Source organism: Conger conger, chromosome 1 (genome assembly GCF_963514075.1).
Source record: "Conger conger chromosome 1, fConCon1.1, whole genome shotgun sequence".
Classification (NCBI taxonomy): domain Eukaryota; kingdom Metazoa; phylum Chordata; class Actinopteri; order Anguilliformes; family Congridae; genus Conger; species Conger conger.
Genome location: NC_083760.1, coordinates 75647275 through 75675187, shown reverse-complemented (window position 1 = coordinate 75675187; position 27913 = coordinate 75647275). Strand labels below are relative to the sequence as shown.

General features: G+C 43.7%; 1 protein-coding gene across 4 annotated transcripts in view; it reads right to left on the bottom strand.

Annotated features, from left to right (window-relative positions):
* Window positions 1–27526, bottom strand: part of LOC133134028 (rho guanine nucleotide exchange factor 2-like) — a 64848-nt gene extending 37322 nt beyond the window's left edge. For 2 of the 4 annotated variants that reach the window (XM_061250394.1, XM_061250402.1), the window contains exon 1: window positions 5833–6136. In XM_061250394.1, the coding sequence (XP_061106378.1) occupies window positions 5833–5898 (66 nt within the window). In that variant the 5' untranslated portion in view covers window positions 5899–6136. Of the gene's footprint in view, window positions 1–5832; window positions 6137–15765; window positions 15920–16182; window positions 16223–16389; window positions 16689–17339; window positions 17476–18221; window positions 18406–21129; window positions 21369–21658; window positions 21750–27349 lie in introns of those variants that run through there. The other 2 variants (XM_061250419.1, XM_061250410.1) reach the window with 2 other exon arrangements.
* Window positions 27527–27913: the final 387 nt, after the last annotated feature.

Genomic DNA, 27913 nt, shown 5'->3' with positions numbered 1-27913 from the left:
AGTATGTGGCCATTGCACCTATAGCAAACCTGGATTTGTGTAACTCCTTAGCCTCTATACTGCTGCCATTTCAACAGCTCGTTTGTTGTAACTGTTTTGGTTCCAAATGGGCTCATTGTATGACAAACAGTCCAGACGACTGACATAGTTTTGTATAAAACCGACAAAGCCAAACAATGCAGCAAAAATCAGTGCTCAGACTTAGCCTTCGCTACTGTGTCCGCAAACAACTAAATCTTATCCAAACACATTGACGTTTTTCCCATCTCCTCCCTCTCTTTGATCTCTCCCTTTCACTGTCTGTCTACTCAGCTGCTAGGTTGTTTGAACGTGTCACAGAAATGAATGATAATACCTAACAAATGACAGCCATAAAATGCCAATTTTACAATCGCATGTGACGCATAAATCACATGTAGAATGCAACAGGGAATGTGTGCATTCCTTAAAAACACACAGACAAAGACACAGACACACACAGACACACACGCATGCCAACTGGATACATCCACATGATTGACCTGATGCTTGTATACCTTTCTCATGGCTAGTTTTTCTGTGAGAGTCCCTGTGCTTTAATCTATTTCAGGAGAAACTGGGGGTGCTGTATCTGTCCCTCCTCTCTATGTAACTGGACTCCCCGTCACTTTCTCTTTCTCTCATTTTCTCTCATTGTGCCTTCCCCAGCACTCAGGTTGCAGGCCTGAAAAGACACATTGTAAGGGGGGGTAACAGGAGAGCAAAAGTTTGGAGAAACAGGTGTGTCAATGAGGGAGAGAACGCCGTGGCCAAACAAAGAGCAGTAATATCTCCCTACCTCTTCTACAATCAGCACTGAGAGCTTTACAGAGGGGTGGACTTTTTAAACACAGCTCGCTGAATAACACCTCTTTGTGTAACCAGTTCCTATCGAGAAGAATATGAGCAAGAATATGTGAGCTGGAATGGCGATTGTTTTGAGTATGTAATGCATTGGGTATTGTTGGCCTCTTTTGAAGTCTATAAGAAAGAGGCACTTCCCGCCAGGCTGTTTATTCTACTGGATCTACCGGCCAGTGCCGCCTTGTGTGGAGCCGCAGTCCTGAAGACCATGTTTTCACCCTGGGATAAGACGGCACTCAAATAACAACATTCCGATAAAATACACCAGGGTTCTATTTTAGTCGGGCTTTGGTACTCGCATCGTGTTCTTTGTTCCGAAGGTCGACAGCCATTATCTCAAAAATAATCTCACGTTTACAGCATGTCTAGTTTCAATCATTCGCTTTATGGCCTCTTTCCACATGCCAGTGTATAAGCAATGTGAAATTGGCATTTGCGTAGTTCGTCAAGAACATGGTAGGTGTGACTCAGCATCTCGCCTCTAACATGGCTCTGCATGACTACGTGCTCAAATATAGAAAGTGCAGACGTAAAACTGGTAAATGGATTTTCTTCCGCCTTTGATCATAGCTGGAGTACATAGCTGTAATGAACATGAGTGATGCACAATGTACAGCGCTGGTCTGATTGCAATTAGCTACACATAAGAATTATTATAGTAGCTATTATTTTTGCTTTATATTACTTGCTTAACAGATGCTTTAACCAGGGAGATTACATAGCTTGAATTTAACATGTTATCCATTTATAGAGCTGGATAATTACCGTAGCACTTCAGTTCAACTGCCATGGGAGTGGCCAGGAGGGGCTAAACCCCACACATCCCAGCAGTGTTGTGAGGGAAAGGCTTCTCTATCATGGCTACAGGCCAAGGGTAAGGTCTGGGCACGGGCAGGAGATAAGCACCTACAGAATGCTGGAAGCCAACGCTCTTGCGGAATTACACATCATTTGCCCGGAATTTTCTGTTGTTGGCTTACCGTATGACTGGGTGAGGGGTGCAGTCGACATCCATTTTGAAAGGGTGCGGATGCAGCAGTCAGACACATGAGAGAGTGAAAAGATTCTCTACGGAAACTCTTTTTACAGCATTTGATACTGGCTGTCTACAACCCACCCAGCTCACAATAACAGCCCACTCTGATAAAGCGCAAACATACACAAAGACAATGCGTGCACAAATGCGAAACACACGCACAAGTGCACTACACACACGACTCTTTCCGCTGCACAAAGAAACTCACTGACTCACTACCTACTGCGCATCCAGACACACTGACTCACAGACACAAACACTCATCCACCTACACACATCAAGCAGGAAGAACATCTTCGCTTCAAAGTATGTAGGTGATATTTCATTCGTCAGGTTGAATATCTAATATTCTGATTGAATATGAAAACCTGCTTTGGCATCACATTGGATATTTAGCATGACCATGCAGTTTTAGTCCTATGAACCTTCGGGACAGTACAGTGATTTAAATGATCAACATCTCTACAGATAAACCTGAATAAAAAACTACAGGAAACACAACAGCTGATGAATGACAGGAAACCTGACCCCCGATCTTCGAGGGGCAGACAGGATTAGATTCGGGGGGTGGGATGGGGGGTGGGAGGGTACAACAATTATTACCTGCGGGTAATGTGAGTGGGCAGACAGCGAGCGCTTGTCTGCAACAATGGAAGGGTTGTGTTAGCACATGCTACTGTTTATCTCTATGCTCGTTCCCATGAGCCCATCCCCCAGCCCTGGACACAATCACACTCTGTCCTGCACTAGATCTACCTGCCCTGAGGACAGGCTCATTGTGTTTCATAGCCTCAGGACGGGGACTGCACTCAGAGAACAGAATCTGCCCCTCTGCTCTGGGGAATGGTGAGAAGGGCTAGGGCAAGGTCAGAATACACTAGCACTGAGACACTGTGTTGATGCAGATCTACGGTCCAGCACTGTACCTTCAGAAGGCACTGCTCTGGCTGTGTGACATCTCAAGGGTAAAAGACTGAAAAAATAAAATGTCTCATGTACTGGAATCACTGGCCATATATTCCCACACACAAAATCAGATTGGACTGACTATGGCATCCACGTGACTGCAGGAAAGAGAGAGTGAGAAAGTGAAGAGAGATACTGACCTTCCTTACATGTAAAATATGCTTGAGTTCTGTGTATGTGTGTGTGTGTGTGTAATGTGTCTGTGTGTGTGTATGTGTGTGTATGTAGTGTGTGTTCATCCCGACGGAAAGACGGCACTGGAAATCTCCATTACCTTTGGCAAAGCGCACAGAAATCCCACTGTTACACTACACTGAACTCTCTGCCCAAACTGAGTCACAGCTTCTACCCACCAGCACTTCCTGTACTCCAAACCCCCTCTTTCTCTCTCTCTCTCTCTCTCTCTCTCACGCTCGCTTGCTCACACACACCCACACACACACTCCCACACAGCGAACCATCACAATTCACTAAGTACACTGTCATTGTCCTCCATCTTTCCGCAGCACTTCCCCCTGCACCTGTGCAGATTCACTTCGCTTTCCCCTCCCTGGCTCTCCGCAGCCTTGCTCTCCTCTGACCGCCGCGCTCGTCTCTAAAGGCACGCCCTTCTGTTTCCTCCCCCGGGGAGGTGACCCTTCTCTCTCCGCACCTGGCTCCCCCTGAAACAAGACTATACTAAGGTGTCGCAGTGCTCCTGGAAGTAGTCCTCTGGTTTCGGTGACGACACCATCTCCGAAATATCAGTTGCGAAACGAAAATATCCCTCCAAACATGCAGACTTGGGTTTCCATGGAAACCGCAGCAAACACGAAGCACATAGAGTATATTCAGACACTGATATCTTGCTCATAAATGACCGCAGTGTCAGGAAAGCCCGCATAGGTGCACACACACACACACACACACACCACACAAGACATACCTGAGATCAAACAAAAGGTCATTCCAAACTTAATTTACATTTCACCAAGCTTCAGACTTCGAAACAGGGACCCTCTCTCAATGGCCTACCACACAGGAGGACAAAGCACAAGAAGAAAACATTCCTTCCAGATTTGAAAACTTTAGGAAACAGATAGGGGCAGGAGGGAAGCAGACAGAGGGAGAGAAGACAGGCTTCAGGTTGCCTCACAGATGGGACAGCAGGAGAGGCAGAAAAAGCATGAAGACAGAGGGAAGGTTTATAACTAAAGGAAAAGGGAGGACTGACAGGCCGGTGAGGATTTAAATTGTTCAGAAAACAATGAGGGTTGAGAAGTAAAAACAGGAAACAGAAAGAAGAAGCCAATGTTTCTCAACACACTGGCAGACAATCACACAATACCCCACGCACACACACACATGCACAAACACACGCACACACTTCAATTCAAAGTCATGTGTATAGTGCTTTTCACAACTGAGAAACCCCTCAAAAACAAGCAAGTGAGGTGAAAAAAAAAAACTCTCCAGAGGCAAGACGAACACTCAAACACACACACAAGGAGCCATGGTCATACAATCATACAGAAATTAAGAAGCTGATCGGTATCTCATAATCGATCCCCCAGCCCCACTCTGTGTAAGGCACATGCTAGAATGTAAAGCTGAAAAATCAACACTGTACACACAGTAACTCTACTACAACACATAGGCTACTAACACCGCCACTCCAACATTGAAGCTACACAAAACAGCCAATCCGCACTCATATTGATCTTAACGCATATCTAGTTTCTGCCGGGCTGGAAATCCCCCCCAGCGGTTACACTTGGGCCCAGAGCGAAGACAGTGACAGGGCAGAGGGCAGCAGTATCTGTACAACAAACCCTTCTCCAATAAAACCCCATAAGGTCACATGAATAGATTACTGTCTGAACAAAAAGGTGCCCTTGAAAAACTCCATCGGTGTATGAAAATCCCAGGGCTGTAAAATCAAGGTTCTGTTTGTGAAAGACTAAATCAGCCACATATTTGCATTACTGTCATCTGCCATATATAATTAAATCAAATCAATCCCGATTACAGCTGTTGTGTTTACTGATCTTGCATAGGGTTGACAATGAACAATGAACAGGGAATCACTTTATTCACAAATCCCTAAATGATCTCAACATAGGCTACTAGCCTAGTCAAATTCACTAGCCTAGGACACGCTGCATGTGTCACGTGACCTTTGCTTGGAACACTTGTCCACATGCTTCCAGCCTGTTACATTGTACTGTACTGTCGCTGATATTCTAACTATTGTCGCCGACGAACCGGCACTTCCAATAGTGTCAGGAGGTGTTCAGAGAATGAAAATAGAAACAACACAGAGTGCTACAAATAAATAATTGTATAACCCAATCCAAACTTCGTCCCTCCCTGATGCCACACACACACACGCGCCCCCTTGCCCCTCTTCCGCAACTCTTCCACAGCATGCTCGAGGTCCGTAAGCGCTAAGCTACTGTGCTACACAATGACATCCACCTCTGCACTCACAAATACTTACTAACAAGCGAGCTAGCTACATAACGCGCCGTATGGTCATCATATGATATATACACGCATGCTGTACAGTCCACACAACCTCATGCAAACAAGCGAACTAATAGCACAGAGAATGCTATTACATAGCCCATTATCAGTACATTAAATACCCACATCAACCGGTACACATGGAACTGCAAGAACGTACCCCCTCTTGTTTCCACTCGTAAAATAAATCGACCTCGATACGCAAGGGGGAATTCTCATTACAGATTAAAATTCTAGCCTAAATAAATACCATATAATGTTTAATCACTGTGCATAGGCAGTCTACACATCGTGAATGGTATTAGCCTATATTTAGACGAATAATAATAATAATAATTCCAAGTGCAGACATATACAATACAACCCCAACTAAACTACAGGTATTTCATATCCTTTTAACAATACACTTTAAAACATTATTTTAATTTAACTTGTTTACTCACCCGCAAGTGTATTTCTCTCATTCTCTCCTGTCGTGTTTTTGGCAGAGGATCCGTAACACGGGACATATCGCTGTTTCCTTTAGCTAATAAAATTAGCTACTAAAGCTAGTTTGATCAACACCTAACTATTTATTAGTTTTGTATAGTGTTATTGTTTAGTCTACTCGCCAGTTCATGTAATTTCGGTTTACTGATTCCAACGGCGAAGGTAAATTCTACGAATCACACCATGAATAATAGCCCGTTAACTTTTCTCTATATATCCCTATGAGACTCTCGCTGATGCACCGGAGCAAGGTCTTCACTTTTTTCATACAGGAAACTCGGACTAGGTATGTCTCACAGAAATGGCACTTCGGACAAACCACACCCTCAGGGGTGTGCTAGAAGTTGTTAAACCAGCCCTTTCCATACTTTTGATCAATAGCAGGATAGCCTTATTGCATGAGCCAACCCGGCGATTACGTTTGTGTGCTTATGACCAATAAAAAGCCCTCTTTGTAGGCTACTGTATTTTAAAGGACCCCGCCTTCTGCATAATAAAGCGGTTTGAGGTGCAGAGTTGCGGAGTATTGCGCTTTTGCGAGGTTTGGACAAGCCACGCCTGCTTCTCTCTTCTTTCATGATGCGTGTTACAGCGGAGGTAAAGATGCTGGTTTTCTGTACCAAAATGTACCATTGGACAGCGCTCGCACTTACAGATGCAGTTAAAGTTGACGCTAATGAATCTACGTGGCAGAACTCACATCTATTTCTTCCAACCGAAATATTCAGTCGTGGGAATTGAATGGGACCTTGGACTTCTCGTTCACAAAAGTATGTTATGTAGGCTACAGCTAAGAGCAATGGTGTTTAGCCATGGACAAAATACTGTAGCACAGCTGAATTTATTATGAGTTTTCTCGTTTGGAAAAATTGCGAAAAGTAATTGCGCCCGAAGGGAGCTTAGTTTCTACCTTCAGCAAAACATTAACATACTGAAATAATGTATAGGATTTAAATAAGTTCCGTTAGGTGGGTGAAAGTCAGAGAGGGGATGCACTGAAGGTAAGAAGAGGCAGCGAGAGAAGCTGCTGGTCTATATTTAGAGAGCAGAGGGAGAGGGAGGGAACGCCCTGTGCCACAACCACACTCGCAGCCAAAAAAACACTATTCTGTAATTTTCTCTCCATATGAGCATGTACAGCCTCCACTGGGACCATACAAAACTCACTCTCCATGTGTTCATGTGTACCCACCCAGCCAACATAACCGGCTGTTTTTGTGAGGTCTGGTGCTCCGCATGAGTGTACATACAATACGTATCTGTCTTTTAAGCATGTTACATGTTCTCTAGCTCCGTCTTAAACACTGGAATGGAGGACAGAGAAATAAACAAAAATGTTTTTCTGTAGCACCTTCACTCAACCCTGCCCCATGATTCTATGAGCCAAAATGTGGGCATGTGCTTCCCCAAGTTCATTTTGCTATTCTGTTCCTGTTTGTAACTGTGGGAAACTTCAGTTCTGAGATTACTTCTGTGCTGGAGATCAGCTGGCAACAGTTCCCTTGAAGAATTACTCTCCTTCACAGGAAAAATGACACAACTGACACAAAGTTCTCACTAGAGACCAATAATGCCAAGCTTTTTAACTCTGAAATTGCATTTACATTTACAGTTATGCACTTATTTCCAGGAACCGAAAAAGCCCTTATATGAAGATAGCAGCCTTTATACTGCATGTATAATCTGGACCTTTTCCAACAATTTTACCAGAATGTGTATCTATTTTATGCTTTGCACTAGGCACTCTTTAGAAACCGTAGTTTTTACAGAACATGTAAATAGGTAGTAAAAGTATGTTTTTCCCCCACTACACTTTCTTTTCTTTCTCCTCTTTTCAAAACTACTTCTGCATCCCCCCCCCCCCTTTCATCTCAGATAAATATAACCACCCATTAGAATAATAATGAAGACAAATTGTTCCGGGGGTGGAATTCCGCCCCGTAATTTAGAGTCTCTTCATTCCCCTCTCATCAACGTGCTCTTCACTGTTCAGTCGCAGTGTTAATCGCTGTCACCAGCCCCACGTCAAGCAGCCCGCACATCGCACAGGCTTCCAGCTCACAGCAGCCTGCGCCATTCTCTCCAGCCCCCGGGAGGGACCCCCCAGTCTCTGTCTCTATCTCACCGTTCTCACGGCAGCGCGGTGCGGCTACTGTATAGGCAGGGCCACCGCACCCGGTTCGGCTTCTGGGCTCTTCGCACCCCGAGGGTGAGGATTGGACCGTTTTTTATATCAAAATTTTACCCGATTTTGTTTAACCCACAGACGTCCCCTTTGACATTACATCTGTTTATATAGCCACACTTCAGCAAGTGCCTTCAGGGTCAACAAGCAGTGTCCTGTCTGGGATTTGAACCCACAACCCGATCACTTAGGCACCGTGCGCATTGCTGAGCATGGGATCTGAAAGGGCCCCAAAAGGGTCCCTGTGGGGACGCCCGTCGGACCCACAGGCCAGGCCAGGCCCCTCTACACTGAACGGTTGCAGCACAGCAGCGACTGCCTGCTACAGGCCAGGCCGGCCTGTGTCAGCTGGTCTACAGCTCGGCTTCACACCACAGAAGCCACATCTGCACATGCTCAGTTGTGCTTCACTAAAACGGTCATAAACCGTTTAGGTACAGAATGCAGTTCTGGTGGAGGTCTGGACACACCCAATAGCACCCACAGCTGCTCCCAGTCTGACGAGAAGTACCAGCTGTCAGTCCCTGGGCTCAATCCTAAACTGGTAAACTCACAAAATTTAAGACAGTAATACAACACACACTGGTTAAAACGCACGTTAGATCAATTGTAATGCATGATAGCTCATCAGTTTTCAGTCAGTCCTTCAGTTGAACATCTTTATTTGCCTGAAATGTTTGTTCCAATTTGATATTTAATAATGGAGTCAAAACCAAAGTAATTACTATTGCATTATAAGTCAACAATTTTAGCAGCTCAGTGGAAAGTTGGCATCAGTGGCCCCGGCAGGTTGCAATAATAATGTCTGAGTGACATTTTTATCATCGCCTTGTTATTAAAAGTACTTGTTCCATAATTAGTATTATCTGCTTGTTTGTTTGATGAATATTATCATGTAGTATTCTCCTTTGCAGTGACATGATTCCCATTTTATAATGACATTTATATAATATATAAATGTTGGCAATCACCTCAGATTAGAAAGAGACTGACAAAGCGATTTTAGAACTATATGCGACTATGCTAGCTGTGTGGACAGTGAAACTGTTTTTGTTATTTGGGCTCTGTACTGCAGCGTTTCAAATGAAACAGTGAGGTTACGAGGTGAAAGTGGAGACTGTTCACTGTAATTTGAGGGTATTTACATCCATATCGGGTGGTCCGTGCTGGAATTCCAGCCCTTCTTATATATAGTCCCCCCTTTTTAGGGGAGCAACGCGATGAACAATTGGTTGCTGAGCTGGTTCTTCACCAGCTGTGCGTCTTTGCACAGTTAGTTGCATAAGAAAGCTAACATAAGTTTGAGAGTTGATTCTAGGTTTGGAATTTGCATGTCTGTTGCTGTTGTCTGAAAACATGAGGATCAAATAAAGGGTCAATGCAAGTAAAATCAATACTTAAAGACCAAAGAATACTTTCAATTGTGAAGGAAAACCAACTGTTGAACAGATCAAGAAATATCCAGCATGTAGGCATACGGATGTAGCAAAAACCATAAAGAGAAGAACCTCAGAAGGTTCACTGCAAGATGCAAACCACTACCTAACTTCAAGAACACTTTTTTAAACAAACCACTGCAAAGAATAAAGTGTTATGGACAGACAAGTATTAACCTGTACCTGTGATGGAAAGAGGAATGTGTAGAGGAAGAAAGGAACTGCTCTTGATCCAAAGCACCCCCTCATCTGTGTAACATGATGGAGGTAGTATTATGGCTTGAGCATGTATAGCTGCCACTGGAACTGGCACACGTGCCTTCTGAGGAGAAAGAAGTGGATGAATTGTGAAGTGTAAAGCAACCAAGAAGTTTTTCCAAAAGGAGGATTGGCCACTTGCTGAAGACAAGACTGAAGGCAAAATGCCCCAGAAACAAACAGGAACTGAAGATAGCTACAGTACAGGCCTAGGCAAGATACCCAGCATCTGGTGATGTCTATGGGTTACAAACTTCAGGCGGTCATCAAATGCAAATGGTTCACAACCAATTACTAAATATGATGCCTTTATCTCAGAATATGTTAACCTGTCCAACTATGTATACATATGTAATAATATGTAAGTCCTACATGGATCACCTGGTATGGATAAAATACACTCAAATTAAAGCTGCCAATCTATAAGTCAACCTCATGGTCATTGTTTTATTTCAAACCAAATGTGCTGGCGTACAGAGTCCAAACAACAAATACTTACAGACTGCTCTGTAATTGCACTATACTGACATTAGCATTCAGTCAGTATATGCTGCTGTACTGATGCTGCAGTCCAGTTGTTAAACTCTACAGCCCTTTGTAAGTCAGTTGCTATGGGTTACAGCTGAGCCGCAGTACTAGGGTGGGATACAGGGGTGTTCTCTACAGCTGAGAGGAGGTGTGGGGGATCTCTCTTCACTCCTCTAAGATCATGGCCAGGTGCTGCCAGCTGCATAGACCTGCTATTCAACACACACTCACTGACAGGCACTCGCTGTCACACCACACCGTTCATAAAGAGGCATTGTGGGGAGGACAAACACTGCGACACACAGAGGGATGAGTTTGAGGCGAGAGGGAGAGAGAGAGAGAAAGAGAGAGAGGACAGAGAGAGAAAGAGAGGAGAGAGAAGAGCCAGAGAGAGAGATGAAGATGGAATGAAACGGATGAAGAGGGACAACGAGAAACAGAAACAGAAAATACAGTAAAAGGAGAGAAAGGAGATTGGGACAGAGAGGAAAGGGTTAAAGAATGTTGGAGCCTCTGCATTCAAGAGAACACAGGCTACTGGAGGGGAGGCGGGAGGCAGTGGAGAGATATAGTTATGCTGCAATCACGCCGGGCAAATTTACTCAGGCAATATTCTGTCGCTGTCCATACAGAGCTCACCGATCTCTTTATTGCCTTTAATATCCGCTTGGCGAGGAACAGCTCGCTCTACCCGCTGAAACTCCGGCCTGCTTCTGAGTGAGACGTCTGAACGGGAGAGAGGGAAAGGGGGAGGAGGTGGGAGGAGAGGAGGTGCGCACAGGAGGCTGTTCCTGCTGATGCAACAACGACACATGAAAACGGCCAGATGGGGAAAGCAAGGAAAGCTGGGAGAAGGGGGGGAGGGGGGGTACGCACGTATGCACACACAGGACACTATGTAGCACATGAACTGCTGTATATATTCGGAAGAGCAAAACTCCCCAAAGACTTTTACAGACAGTAAGTAATGCGCCACACTCATAATTAGAACAAAACTTCCCATAAACTATTACAGACAGCTATGCGCCACAATCACACTTAGAACAAAACTCCCCATAAAATATTGCTGACAGTAATCTGTGTGCTACAATCACACTCAGAACAAAACTCCCTATAGACATTTACAGACAGAAAGCTATGTGCTACAATCACACTTAGAACAGAACTCCCCATAAACTATTACAGATGGTTAGTTAGTGCCATACTCATGGAAACTTCCCTGACAGACACAAAAAGCACATATTCACATTTATAACAGTTATATGTTAAGCAGTTTAATAGTAAAAACATGGGCAAACTGTCAAAATACACAACACACGCTCACACACACACACACACACACACACACACATCAGCACACATGTTGACCAGATGTGTGTTAGCTCCTCCTATGTGTGCACAATAAGTGTGTCTGGCTCACGGTATCACCTTGCATCATATATGCACCATTATAATTCCAGACTTTACACATAAAAAAAAAAAAAACCTGTTTCCTAATAGTATCTTCTCAATGTGTCCACTGACTGAGGGCAGGGCTGGTCAGTGAATCAGATCCACTTGTAATGTTTACAGCGAATACCTCGGAATTATCCGCCCCCTTACTGCAGTTCACAGGTGGGAAAGACAGAGCAAACTCGAGCTACGGTGTGGAATGTAAGCTTCTGCAAAAACACACAGCTTGCAGAAGGCTTTCAAACAATAATGAGCAAGTCCTGGAAAAAAGCTGAGTCCAGTGTGGGTGAAGTGACAAGTACAGAAGTACAGTATCACTGTTATGCAACATCCTGATTCTCATGCTCTGATATAGCAATGAAGACACACAGACATACATAAATGCATAATGCAAACCAGTGACTCACCAGTACACAAAGGCACACACACACACACACTCACACCCACATGAATATATATACATATATATATATATATAATAAGAATATTCAAACTGATAAGAGTTATACACACAAGCATTAATAAAATGAGACGTACCCACACAAATACACACACAGCAGCACACACACACACACACACACACACTCATGTTCCAGCTTGCCGACTTCCTGCCGCTTGTTCCTGTGAAGTGAGAATTGTCAGACGGTGCTCGCAGTAGCTGTGTTTGCCAGGGACAGGGATATGAGCTCAGAGCCTCCGCTGATATCCCAGGTACAGCACACAGTCCCTTCTGATACTTTTAAGAGTCAATCTGTTGCTACCCACATAACACGCCAAACGAGCCCCATTACAGCTCACATATGCGTGCACACACTGCTGCCCCCATAAACTGCAGCACAGAAAGGTCCCCAAGCAGCTGGTGGACCTGCAACACTCTCTGGAAACACCCTCCTCTGCTTGACCCATCGATTTCTCCATGACAGAAAATTACAGGAATTCATGCCGAGTGAAGTCTTTTCACAATCAAACCACAGACTGCGGTCTTAAAAACGTCAGTGTTCATTCTTCCAGGGAAGAAACCTTCCCCTGTCATGAGGCCACACTTTTAGTACTGGAGGTTACAGTCAGGCACAGCAAGCCAAACTCCACACAGGCAAATGAGAGACTAAAACTATAGGACCCAATTGAGTCCCTGGGGGGCTCCTGGGAAGTGTAGACACAAGTAACAAGTGCAGACCCATAGCCTAGACATTACTGGTTTCAGTCTGGTGTATGACATTTGCTCTCTTGTGAATTGGCGTATGCAGTGGTGGTCCATGGTTCCTTGCGACACCACTGGATAAAACACCCACTAGTGCTAGCGTTAGCTCTCCTGTAGTATGCTGTGTGACTCTTAGCATGGGAAGCTACCGAGCTAAAATACTCTACACAGCTACGAGGAGTAAATACACTTTAACTGTAGTGTTTTCTGCTCAGGCGTGGGTGTCACAGATACTGCAGACACAAAATGGGAGAAGATTTTTTGCTGTTTCTCATAGCTGCAGTCAGGTGTAGGTTGTTCGTAACTCTTTGGCTTGGGGACTTTTAATATTGAGTTGAAATGCCACTCAGTCTGCCACCATATACAAGTTATTAATACAGCAACGTCCGGTTTGCTCTGTACAGACGCAAGTGTGAAAGCTGACAGATACGGGGACTGACGCAGATAAAATGATTCATTCGCCCGTTCACCTTTATCACATTTTCTGTTCGTTTATGGGGGGCGATGAAGACAGGGTGGAAACTTCCTCCTTCTCACAAGTCAAACAAGAACTTTGACCGCCCATTTCTTATTTTTCAATGCGCTTTTCCCGTGACGCAATAAAACAAACAAAAGGCATTTCTTTACTGTGTTGTTTGTTTACGGAAGGCTAGCGGGAGCTGGAACATCTTGACTGGCCGCAACACGCAACAATAATCACGCATCATGCCAAATCCTACACTTCCTTGCTCTTTGTCATGTCAGAAAGGGAGACTGGTGTCTGCTCACTCTGAAGTGTATCAGGAAGGTATGTTTGTAGTTGAGCAAAAGTCCAGCCATACACAGACAACACTAAATTGAACAGAATGCACTGTGGTATGTCCCCAGATAATCGCATACACATAGTTCACGCTTCAATAATTTGCGGAGACTGTGTCATGTTTTAGAGCGAGCTGGCTCTGACCTCAGCCAGGGCTGGATGAGCCTGCCCGGTACTGGGTGCACAAGCGGAGAGAGAACAAGATCTACAACCGAGAGGTTCTGGGTTCCAGCACCCAGTGCAACATTGCTATCGGAGCTTACCCCTCCTGAATACAAAGGTAAATATAGAAAATATCAAGTAACCCGTGATAATGTACCATACATTATAATGTACCATACAATGCACAGAATGATAACTCAAATATCCTGAACAACACCAACCCCCCCCCCCCCCCCCCCCCCCAACCCCGCTGTGTGCTGCTCATCCTCCCACAGTGCTGCAGCAATGCCCTGATGAATTCACAGGAAGTCTGACAACCAGAGATTACTGGCCTCCTGATTTCTCCTCCATCCACTACACTGTCACTCGGTACAATCTTTTTACCGTCAACGTCAAACACCTTTACACATAAATATGGAATAAATACTGCCCTCTGCTGGCCCCTGCTAATAATTACACACAGTGCTCAAAATATAGTGCACAACGAGTATTCCAAAATATACCTCTCACCAACAGTCTGCTGCTTTATCAATAAGCGTCAACCTCGTTAGCAACTTTAATAAATCCAGAACAAAAACAATTTGGAAAGGAATAGAATCTAAAGTAAAACAACTGAAAATGAAAAGCACGTGTATGCCTTTAACAAACATAATTAAGGAATTTAAAAAGTAAAATTAATTCATTAATTAATACTTAAGCTTTTCATTTATGTTTATTTTATCACATACAGTATTCCAAAGCTTCCAACACACTAAAGGCAGTATATTGTTTTCTTCATCCTCAAGTAACATCAAATAGCAAGGCCAGAGAAGACAATCATACCAACAAGAGCAGAGAAAGGGATAAAGGTCCTCTCAAACTCTTTCTCTCAGAACAAATTTATTGTGATAACTAAGTACTTTATGCTTATGTCTGACGTTACTTGTACTTCAAATAAAAAGTTATTTTATTAAGATAATTTGGCTGGCCGTGTGGCAGATAAGTTCAGTGCCGATCCCATTCTGTTTCAGGCAGGAGCGCAAACATTGTTCTCATATTCAAAAAAAAAATATATATATATATATATATATATATATTTATATATCCTGAAAATACAACTGGCATTTACTGTGCTATGAGTCAAGGTCTCTGTAGGCAGTTGTGGAGCAGAGGAGATTTCAAAAGCACATGGGTAAGGAAGCTGCATTTCAATACAACTACAAAGCAGACCACAATCACCTCAGTGACTTATTCTGCTTCCTCTACACTGACTACACCCATAGCAGGAACCTAGCTCTGACCCCAAGTATTCAACAGCATCACCCTCTGGGACAAATTACACAGCCTGTACAACTGACTCTCCAGTCATCTGTACAAGTGCTCTCCAATCAAGTGAAACAGAAACCAAAATGCACTCTCTCTGCATTGCACTCACCAGTCAGGGGTTTTGGGAGTGGTTGCTTGCTCTTGCTCTCTCTCTCTCTCTCTCTCTCTCTCTCTCTCTCTCTCTCTCTCTCTCTCTCTCTCTCTCTCTCTCTCTCTCTCTCTCTCTCACTCACTCACTCACTCACTCACTCACTCACTCACTCACTCACTCACTCACTCACTCTCTCTCCTTCTCACTCTCACACTCTCTCTCACTCACTTACTCACTCTCTCCCTCTCTCTCACGCTCTCTCTCACTCACTCTCACTCTCTCTCTCTCTCTCTCACTCTCTCTCTCCTTCTCACTCTCACACTCTCTCTCACTCACTTACTCACTCTCTCCCTCTCTCTCATGCTCTCTCACTGTTTCACACTCTATCTCACACACTCTCACTCTCTCTCTCTCTCACTCTCTCTCTCTCACTCTCTCTCTCTCTCACTCTCTCACTCTCTCTCTCTCACCTTGTGGGTCCCGGCCATCTTGCGCAGAAAGCTGAGCGTGCGCCCGAGCGGGCTGCCCGTCTTCTCCTCCCTCTCCTCCCTGCTGCCCTGCTGACGCTCCGTTCTCTCCTCGGTGCCCCAGTCCACTGAACCCAACTCACTGCCTGCATCCACACTGAGGGTGGGGCCAATAGAAAGAGACATGCTTGTCGCTCAGCACCCAAATCAATTACACACATAAAACACGCAGAAGAGGCTCAATGCAAATCTCAACAGTAGTGTTACAGAACCTAATGCCCAACGCTTAACCTGGTGGACAGTGAGCTCAGTTTCCGCACCATAAAGAACATTAAAGTCACAAAAGTAGGACAATGGCTGAGTCTGAACTGTGCTGATGTTTGCAGAGGAAATGGAGACACAAGTCAAAGACTCGCTCACCTTTGAGTGGAGCCTCCGACCACAGAGCACAGAGAGGTTTCTGAGGAAAAGAGAGGACGGTTAATAAACATGTCCACAATTAAAATTTCCTTGGATGCTATTGCAAACCAGTTCCTTATAGTTCAAGTCGAAAAGAACAGTGAACATGCAAACAATGCCCTTTGTTAAAAACGATAAAGGATATAGAACAAATAACAAGTACATCACCTGGTCACCAGAGTATTCCCAGGCCACCAGCGGCAGTCAGATATTTCATAATAAAAATATAACAGGCAGTGAGATAGGCAGACCCCTCAGAAAGAAGTTACACAGACTGACAGATTTATAAAGAAGGTATGACAGCAACGGAGAAACGCACATGAAGACAGAAGGTATAAGAGAGAGCGAGACCCGGGTTTAGTACAGCAGAGAAAAGTTAGCTTCTGCTTTATAAAAGCAGTAAAAGAAAACGACAAATAAGCTGAGATGGAGACGCCGCACACAGTCTTTGTACGCAAACGACAGACACAGGCACAGCAGAACAAACACAGGAAGACCACTTCCGCATTACTGCATACGCACACACACACACACACACACACACACAACGACACACACACACACAGAAGCATGCACACACATACGCACACACATGCAAACACATGCACGCACCCACACAAACACACATACATACTTACACACACACACACAGACGCATGCAGACACAAACACACACATTTTAGAGAAACATACAGCCTTACATATATCAAGACACACAGAGACTGACAGACATTTTATACACAGACACACTTATATCAAGAAAAAATTGCATGTACACATACTTACAAATACCAAGAGACACACACATTAGAACACATGTACACATACACACAAACACAAAACTCACGCATACACAGAAAAAAGGAAAAAGGAAACGCACTCACACATTTATTGAAAGGAAACGTGCACACTGGCACACCTACGGATACAAACAGCATGTTCCTGCTGAGAAATGCACAGGCCCTAGAGGCACTAACACTGCCTCACTCCAGTCTGTCAGCCTCAAGTTGCAGGAGGACCCAAAATGGACAGCATGACAGCAGGAATGGCCCAGACATGAAGAAAAGCGAAGGCAAGGTCCCGATGACCCACATGACCCTGATGACCCGGAAGCTCACCATTGCAGTGGGAGTGGGGCCGAGGCCGGGGGCGGGGCCAGGGGTGGGCGGCGGCACTCTGTGAGCGAGACTCGGCCAGCGTGTCACAGAGAGAGGGAGCAGAGGCGCTGCAGCCCTGCAACTGGCTGGACTGTTCCTGAAAAAGAACACAGATCCAGCACAGACGCACAGATACTGCACAGAGCGGTCCAGCACAGACGCACACAGATACTGCACAGAGCTGATCCAGCACAGACGCACAGATACTGCACAGAGCTGATCCAGCACATACGCACAGATACTGCACAGAGCTGATCCAGCACAGACACACAGATACTGCACAGAGCTCATCCAGCACAGACACACACACACAGAGATACTGCACAGAGCTGATCCAGCACAGACACACAGATACTGCACAGAGTGGATCCAGCACAGACACACAGATACTGCACAGAGCTCATCCAGCACAGACACACACACAGATACTGCACAGAGCTGATCCAGCACAGACACACAGATACTGCACAGAGTGGATCCAGCACAGACGCACAGATACTGCACAGAGCGGATCCAGCACAGACAGACACATAGATACTGCACAGAGCTGATCCAGCACAGACACACAGTTACTGCAGAGAGCGGTCCAGCACAGACACACAGATACTGCACAGACTTCACAGTCACTCTGCCTACATGTACACTGTAAACTTTCCTTGTAAATTATGCCACAGGGTTCTATCACTCAGGATGGACAACATCTTTAAAATGTTCAGTTCTCCCATTAGCCTTTTGTTTGAAGTTTGTCCCGTAGTTTTCAGTACAGTTTCAATAGTACTTAGAATGTTTAGGTCCGAGTGACAGACAGGTGGTCCAATCATAATTGTCCGGACCAAATCTTACCTCTAGTAAAGAGAAGCGCTGTGGGTCAGGGCCCGCCTCCTCCTCAGTGAGTGACAGCAGGGACCCAAAATCCTGGGCGTAGTGGGTGATTGGGGCTCGCCGTGGGTCCCGCCCACTGAGCCTGCCCAGGGCCCCGCCCAGCATCTTCTCTATCTCCTCAGGGTTCAGATCCTCCAGACTCACGCTGACAGAGAGAGACAAACTGTTACGCCACTTTATTTAAATGCCACAGCCAATTCATTAAATAGTAAAAAATCTATCACAAAATTTTTTTTAGTGCACCCAGAAAAACTGAAACTTCCAAAATAAAAAATTCTAAATTACTTAGTCGCAAACCATCAGTGGTAATAATTGAGAGAGAGAGAGAGAGAGAGAGAGAGAGAAAAAGCATGTGAGTGAGAGAAAGTAAATGTGGGTAAAGAGAATGAAGGAGAAAAAGTGGGAGAGACAGAGAGACAGTGAGAGGAGGAATGGAGAGACAGAGAACAATAGGAATGGGCGGAGGGGAAAGTAGAGAGCACGGGTAGAAAAAGAGAAGTAAACAGAGAGATTGCGATAAGGGGCAAACGAGCAGGTGAGAAAGATTGATGGTCTTTGTAAATATTCTGTCTCTTTCCAGCAGTTCAGCTAGCAGCTCTAACGCACAGACCTGTCCTAGATGCTGCTCCTACCACAACATTTCTGCTGTACCACTCCCAAGACTCCTAATGAACCTGACATGCCATTTCCACTGCACTGCAAGCCTCAACACCACAGAAACAGCAGCCACAGCTGCTGCCATCACTGCCAAAGCTGTCAGCACCACTCATATCGCTGCACAGGTAACTGCTCCCACTATTCCCCCTATTACCGCTGAAGCAATCGCCACTCTCACAAGGAGCTTCCCCCTCTCCCCACCCCAGCGCTTTAGCAGCTGCTCTCTGGTCCCTCGGCCCAATAGCTGCAGTCATTCTCAGGGGAGCAGCAGCCGCTCAGGCACCTTGGTGAGAGTCTCACTGCTGCCACGAGGTAGCTCTAACTGTCGTAACGGCCGGGTTTCATTCAGACGGCCATCCTGCCAAGTGCTGTCCTTCTCTCTGCCTCCTTCAGCCTGCTCTCGTGTCTTGCTGGAAGGCTTCTCGGGCCAGCGGTACCAGCACAATGCCGCTACAATGCGGTGCCGGACAATGGTCACTCAATGTGCCAGGATATGGCGTGCGCCTCCGCTCACAATACAGACACTGAGCGCCGGTCTTCCTCACCCCGAGCGCTCGTCTTCCTCACAGAGAGCCCTCTGTTCTCGGGGGGCCTGTAGGCCCGGTGCGGAAGCCCCTGACCGCTCTGCGAGACTGTCACAGCGGAGACTCCGGGCCATCTCACACACCTCATCACCCTTCTCATGACAAGCATAAAAGCTTGACTCTTTAAAATGCCACTGTTTCAGGGAATTTGTTTATTCATTGATTCATCTGGGAGATGTATTTATTATTGAGACCGACATCTCTATTACACACACACACAGCAATAAAATTTACACTGAGACTATTAAAATCACTATGTATTAATCACCAGATATTGATCACCAATGAGACTATTTAAAAAAATCATATAATTATTTAAGATGTATGCATATATTGCTTAATCACGTTTAAGCATTGTCTTAAATGTTTGTGCCATATCCATGTGACTGAGGTGGCAGCATAGGATTGGGCTGGGTAACTAGGCTCGTTGCACAATGACTGCAGATAGAGTTCCCAGCTGAGGTATTGTTGTCCTCTTTAGGAAGGTACTTAACCTGAATGGCCTCAGTAAAATATCCACCTGTATGAATGAATCATATATTAATGCCAGAATATAATGTGACATGATTGTGTATGTGAAAAGAATAGCAAGCTTAATATGCAAGAAATAATCAATAAAATGCCCAGCATGTTGTGGACTGCTGTGATATATGTAGGTTACACGATATAAAATAATATTAAAGAATATATAATACATATATTCTTCATTAAATACAAATATAATACATATGTAATGAAGAACAGCTAGACTTAAACACCACCCAGAATAATATCACTGACATATATACACTGAAAACAGTCAGTTTTATCACCGTAATTTCGAAGACTAATGTACAGTTGACAGTCAGTGGAAATACTTACTGTAGTGTAATAAGGTCACATGAATTGGCATTAATTAATGTAGTTGTTAACATTAATTAATGATTTACAAATGAATTAATTAAGTATGAAATTCACTTTTCATTAGTTAATGTATTTAACTAATGTATTGGTTACATTCATATTTATACATTAGCAAAACATAGGATAAAGGTACAATTAGTTAAGCATTAACTGATACATTAACTGGTTTTCTCATTCCAATATGAATTGGCATGAACTAATGTATTGAGGATGTACAAATACATAAACAGATCTGAACAGTAGTTTCAGTAGTTAGATAATTAACAACTACATTGGTTCATTCATGTAAGCTTATTGTAAAGTGTTACCGGAAATACCTTCCAGACAGTAAATGTGAGATTCACAGTTTGGTAGTGAGAAAACAAGGGAGTTAACCAGTGTTACTTTCACGTAGGCAAGGAAGTGAGTGCAAACCCAGAAAAAGAGAGGGAGGGAGGTGCGTGTGTGTGTGTGTGAGGTTAGGGGGGGGCAGTCAACAAGGCAGGTATGTACACAGTAAATCAGGAGCTATCAGACCAAGAGAGAAGCAGAGTGATAAGGCAGTCAGAAAGAACACAGTTCACAGTGTGCGGAGCAGTTAGGCAGCGATAAGAATTTGAAGAGGCAGTTGAGTGATAGCTGAAATGCGAGCACAGGAAGGGAAGTCCACTGACAGTGTGCCAATGAGACATTTCAGGTGAGACACAGACTGGGGAGGCCTGACGCACCTCCGCAGCGCCCCCTACCTGTGATGCTCATACTGCGGGAAGCCATGCACCACTGCCCCGGGGTCCCAGCTGTGCCTCCTCAGGGGGTCCGGTTGCCCCAGGGGGCCGGAGGAAGGGGGCCGCAGATGGACCCCCACGGGGCTGGCTCTGTTGCGTGGGGACGCACAGGGGGAACAGGGGGGGGCGGCAGGACAGGGCCCGTGACACGCCCGTAGGGAGCCGGGGAGAGGAGGGGAGGGGGGAGGTGTGCTGATAATCTGCAGGGGGAGATGAGTGTCAGTGGCAGGGTGCATTCATCACAAAGAGCTTTGTTGGTTTCTCAGAACGGCTGTGCGTGTCCACGCATCACATGATTTCTTTTGACTTATTTTGTCGTCACGCGAAGAAAATATGCAAACAGGGAACATAAACACGGCAACGCAGGGCCAGAGACACAAAACAGTCACATATAAAAAGCCAGGCCACAAAATGAGTTGGTCAAAGACATTAACGTGCTCTGCATTTTTTTACACTGTCGCTCACTGAAGCGCGCAGGCTCAGTCAGTACCGTGTTCATCGGAGTATCGTCTTTCTCAGGACCCATTGGAAGAGAGGGTCACAGCGCCCTCTAAAGGAAACTGGCCATCATCACCATTTTACTGCAAACAAAAAAGAGAAACAGGAGGGTCTTAATAAAACATTCAGTTTGATGTTACACTTGGGTACACACCCAAGTTCATTTGATATTGCACAATAACACTCTATATCACAGATGTGAACAGAAAGCAGAAAGACAGAGAGACAGACAGAGAGAGAAAGGTTTTTGCCCTCTGTATATACCTGCTAGTCTTTAGCAGATAAGAAGTAAAACATTTCTTATATCAGACCACTGATGGTATCATCATTTTGTTATGCGGGGAGTCCCACTCTCATGTTTCATATTTCATGACTGAATTACATTTTTCGAGCTAAGTACCTTTGGAAAATCTTCACTGTGTGCTTCACATGAGTCATGAAACCTTCTCCTATTGTGTTCTTTGAGTTGTACAGACGGCTGCAACAATAGGGTCTTCCTTCAGAAAAACATTACATTTACATTACGCTTAATATTACATATCTTGTCAATTTGCCATGAAAAATTCACACTGTCTGTGACCACATTAAATTAATATTGAATCATTTTCCCTTCCCTACAACATGCAATTAATGCTCTCAGTGGGTTTATTATACTGTTGTTAATTGTCTATGATGCCCCTATAATCTGTGATCCTCTGGATCAAAATCGACAGGACTCTACTTAAGGAACTCTGTTAAGGAGAGTTTCCCTAGAGCCATATGCTGATCTTATTACACTTTACACTGAGCTCCAGTTTAAGTGTTAACATCCCCCTGTCCCAAAAACTTTTAACAGCTACAGATAGCACAGTCTCAACACGCCCCCTGTTCAAAGCATTTTATCTCTTCTCTTTGTTAGCATTTCTGCACCTCAGTGAACAAAGACTAACTGAACAAGCCTCCAATAAAATAAACTAACAAATGACAGTCATCGCAAATCACCAAAATATAATTATATATTTACAAAGGTACAATAATAGTGGGGTTCATGTGATCTCAAGTGAGTTTCATTAGTTTCTTACAGAATTAGGGCCTTGTATGCTACCTGTCGGAATCACGTACCCACTAGCCTCCACTCCAGCGGCACATTGCAGTCTTATCATAGGGCAGCACAGAAGAAGATTGTGAAAGGAGAGGGTTAAACAGGAATACAACACAAAAAGCTGGGATCAGCTGAAGCGGAAGAAAGGGCCGGTTTTATGGAGCCATTTGTGTGAGACTGTGAATGGCTTGGACTGGACTTTGTTAACAATCATATAAATATTTACCAAAATGTGACTATGCATCATTTTTTCCTCATTCCAAAAATGTCCAGTGAAAACTCCTGCTGTAGTTGTTTTCATAAGAGCTCTACAGACCGGAGAATATGAGCAACAGGAGCCTTATTCCCACTGCCTTTCCTGACACATGTGTTTATACACAAATATACTGCATAGCAGGTGTCAGTAAATATGCATGTGCTGATGATCATATGCACATGTCTGCATACACATTCAGTGCTTTCAGAAAGTATTGACCCCCCCTCTTTTCATAATTTGTCCTCTTATCTCTTGTCCTCTTACCACCTTAAAAGTTAGTGCAAACTCAGTACTCAACACAAAGGCCATGGCAGAGCATTCTTGGATATAACTCTATGAGTTTTGCATATTTATATTTAGCAAAACACAGCAAAACAAATAATGATCAATGAGGTATGTATATACTGTACTCTGACAGCACTGTACATGTTAGCCAGCGATCAATATTGTGACTCATTATTTTGCATATCAGTATTTTTTAATATAATTTATTTTCTGGTATTAGTATATTGTTTGCTGTGAAAAATGCAGGCATATATACACATCACATAAAAAAAATACATTTGAATACATTGACATGTTATAACCGCCTTCAGAAAAAAAGTAGCAGATTAATTTTTATTAAGAAATGATAAAACTCTGAAGGAAGATCTGGTCAAGATTTTGCCTTCAGCAAGCAGGAAGGCCATAAGTGGAAACTGGCTCAAGACTGACCCACCTAAACAAGAGCTATGCTTAGATATCATACAGGAAATACTGGTTATGGAGAAAATGACCTTTGTCCTTAAGAGTAAAAGAAGGTGAATTCAATAGATCCGTGGAGAAATGGACTGGATATATAAACAAACCAACACAAACCAAACCAGCACTGTATAAAGATATTGATTGTGTGGTTAAAGAAAATATGTTGAGGTAAGTGTAATTTATCAGACAAATTGAACAATTGTCATTAATTACAACCCGACAGACAGTATTTGTATGTGTTGTAAATGTTTTTTTCTGCTTTAAAAAACAATATAGTTGTATGTCATGAAAACAATTATAAAGCCGAAATATACACCAATTACTTAATTTAAGATACAGCAGTTTTGTATTTTGTAATAAGTTACTGGGTATAATAACTTTAGGTGTAACTACAGCCTCATTTTCTATTCACTTTGCACAGAGCAGTAATGGAATGTTCAATGAACACAATGGCATCACTGGAAGAATGGGTTATTGGCTAACAAAAACACTCAAACCACATTAAAGATTGCACAAACCTATGGAATTAGCCAAACATTTGTTGTATTTTGTTTGAAGGTGCATTGCTATAGCAAACTTTGTCCGTTACACTACAGATTCTGTGATTTTGCAAATGTGCAATGCACATGTTTCTATGTGCAAGTATCTATTGAGAGAGCCTACATCCATTCATACTGCCTACTAGGTAAACATCTCAGATAAAAGCCTATTTGGACCCAGCTGGTGACTGTACAACACCCCATTACACAGTTCCACTGTACACACATCCACTATCAGCCAAAAACAGGGAGTTAACTGTCCGTGCGTTTTCCATTCTCATACTTCTGCCAAACTTGGTTCATCAAATAAAACATCTAATCCCTATAACTCTGCAAATTATCCTTATTTCTTCCTAATGTGGATGCCCTTAATTCTATTCTTGCACATGAACCATTAAAGCCAAGGTTATGACCAGGGTCATTGAAAACCTCAAGGCAGAAGGAAGTGTTAACCCTTTGTTTCTGGTTACATTCTGAAGCCAACTTTCTCTAACTGCTACAGCTGATTGGATATGATTATCCCACCCTGTTGTTCATCCTGTGTGTTCTGACTAAAATAAAAGATAATGTCTGCCTGCTTAAGGGAGCAGCTCTCCTGGCTCCTATCTTTCCATCTTGTTGGTGAGAATATTTGTTTATGTATTCAAGTTAAGTATGTGGGTATGAGTTTATGTTACTGAGTAAAAGTGTGTGAATTTGTGAGTGTGTGTGTCTGTGTGTGCGTGCATGTGTGCGTGTGTGTGTGTGTGTGTGTGTGTGTGTGTGTGTGTGTGTGTGTGTGTGTGTGTGTGTGTGTGAGTGTGTGTGTGTGTGTGTGTGTCATGGGCCCGGATTCAATCGGAAATGTGTCCATTTCTACTAATAAATAATCATGGGTAAAATATTTTTCTTCACAGAGTTTAACAAATTCAGGTGATCTTGGAACAAAATTGAACAACTATTACATTTAATTAAAATAAATGTAATAAATTTTTAATTAGTAAATGGTATATACATGGAACATGAATAGCATATAACATATGAATCTTTACTTGCTCCTCCTGGGCCAAACCACTGTTGAAGCAGGTTTATAATAATGAAATTAAATAATGAATTTAGTTACAACATGGAAAACTCGGGACAAAGGGATTTCGGTGGTGGAATGACCTCCCGGTGAATGTCAGAAAAGGCAGAGTCTCTGACCTCCTTCAAGCGCAGACTGAAGACCCATCTCTTCAGGCTACACCTTTCCCTCCCCAACTCACAATCACTGTGATTAGCCTTAGACCGTAATGGCACTTATGTATAGATATTGTTACTTGTAAAGGTATTGTTGTTTTTATTGGCTGTTGTTGTATTCTAGCTGCCAACAGTGGTATGCTAGTTTGAATGTTGATTGTACTCTTCAAGGGTTCTGAATTTCTGTATGTTTACACTAGGACTCGGAACTGTACTGTCCTCTCAGGTCTACTTTTGCACTTGTTCTTGTGATTGATTTGCACTTTGTTGTACGTCGCTCTGGATAAGAGCGTCTGCTAAATACCACGTAATGTAATGTAATGTAATGTAATTTCCTTCAGAATAGGTGAATTTCAGATATGCTACAGAGAGAGGGAAACAGGGGTTAAAATGTTGATGTACGACATTTAAAATAGGAATATCCAACGGACGACACTGCCCTGTCACTCCGTCTCTGGGTCTGTCAGTCTATCCTCACCTTTCCTTGTTTCTGCCTATCGTATGTCTCTATCCCCCACCTTTTCTCAGTGACCCATGCAAACAAACATTCCCCCTCTCCTTTGTCTTCGCCTTCCTTTCCCCTTGTTTATTCTGCAGTTTGGCCACAGCTAAAAGACTTCTGACACCATTTATAATGTTTCGCAGAGGAAAAATGGAAAATAACAAAGAGGACAATTATTCCTCAATGTCTCCAAGCCAGCCGCACGTTCACGTACATTCAGAAATATGCAGGAGGTCAAGCACAACAACTCTCGGCTGTCTCTCTTCCCCCTCTTGCCGCTTGTGCATCTCTCCCTCCCCCACATCTCACATTCTTTACATAAACTGTGCTGTGAGTAACCGCGTAAACACGGTGAAACACGGCTGCAGGTAGACGGAGCTCTGGGAAATCCCCTCCCCAATGCCGGTTGTTTGTCTCCTCACAATCGTCCCTTCCTCTCTCTCACTTTCAAGTAGAAGACTTTTTATGCCAGGTACCGGATAAAATGGTCACACCTCTGCCTTCTCTGACTGCATAAGCAGGACACAGGAATAAGCAACACGCACATGCGGTTGTGAACGTCAACAGAGTCCGCTGTCCCTGTCTTCTCTCAGCCAGAGGAAAGCACATTATAGACAACATGACAATGATCAAACAGAAACTGCAGGTGCACCACAGTAAAGAATATTCAGAACAATATGTAATAGTGTTCATAAATAACATAGGTGTTTCTGTTCTACTCCACCGTACCACACACACACACACACACACACATACACACACACACACACACACACACACACACACACACACACGGTCTCTCCCTTGCAGATGAATGTCACATGTAATGTATCTGTAACATAACTCTGTTATATAAACTCACGATACAGTACATGTCTGGTGGAATCAATGCTCAGTTACATATCTTTTATGAACTTTAAATGAACTTGGGAAACTTATCTGTCCACCAGACTGGGTAAATACGGTCGATGATCCACTAGTGATCCGTACTGTATTCTATGGATTTAAAGTGTCTGTGGTTAGTTGGTCGATATTGCAGTTATGGATTGGTTTGACCTTTTTTAAAGTCTAAGAGCGAAAAAATACAACGTTGAAGCATATAACCTGAAAATCAGCTAGGGCTGGTGTTCGCCGAGATAAGCACAGAGGTGCAGCTTGGTGCTTTACAACAATTAGCACTTTGTTCTAAATGTCATGCTTCAGGCGAAAGCGCAGAGGCTCGTCAACATTAGCTAAACCGAATCCCCATGACAAAACGTATAGATTTTTCTTTAGTTTCTCAATTAGACTATTGGGATTAGTTCATTTTCCAATATATTATCATATCTACGCCGCAGACTCACCTGTTAGAGCGATTTTCTCTCGTCCTGTTGACCAGTAAAGTTTCACCTCCCTCACGACCGCCGTAAATACAATTTCAAGTCATAACACAGTCTTGTTCTAATTGCAGAGTCAATATTTGTAACATACCATTTAACCACCTCTATTTTATGTTTTCCCGTGGCTTCCCTGCTGTATGTCTGACAACGCGAAACTGGTCCACAGGTGGATGGTGTCACTTGACCCCAACACGGAAACAAGTTAACCATTTTTTTCCCAGTCTAGTCTTCTGTTTAAATCGCCACTCCCATGCCAATCTCTTCTCTCAAGTACCTGTCCGTAAATGTATCCCGTTACAGTTTCGTCTGAACGTCAGCAAGTGCATCTGTTGTTCAGTTATCTACCTCTTATTGATGCGCCCTTTGCTTTTTCATGCAGTCGAATTTAATGTGTGTTTACCTGAAATTAGCATACTTGCTGACGCGTATCACTGCTGTCCTTTTGTGTGCGTCTTTCTCCAGGTGACGGGTCTCAGCGTCAGCTGCTCTATGGAGATCCCTTTCCCACCATACACGCACTTATATTAT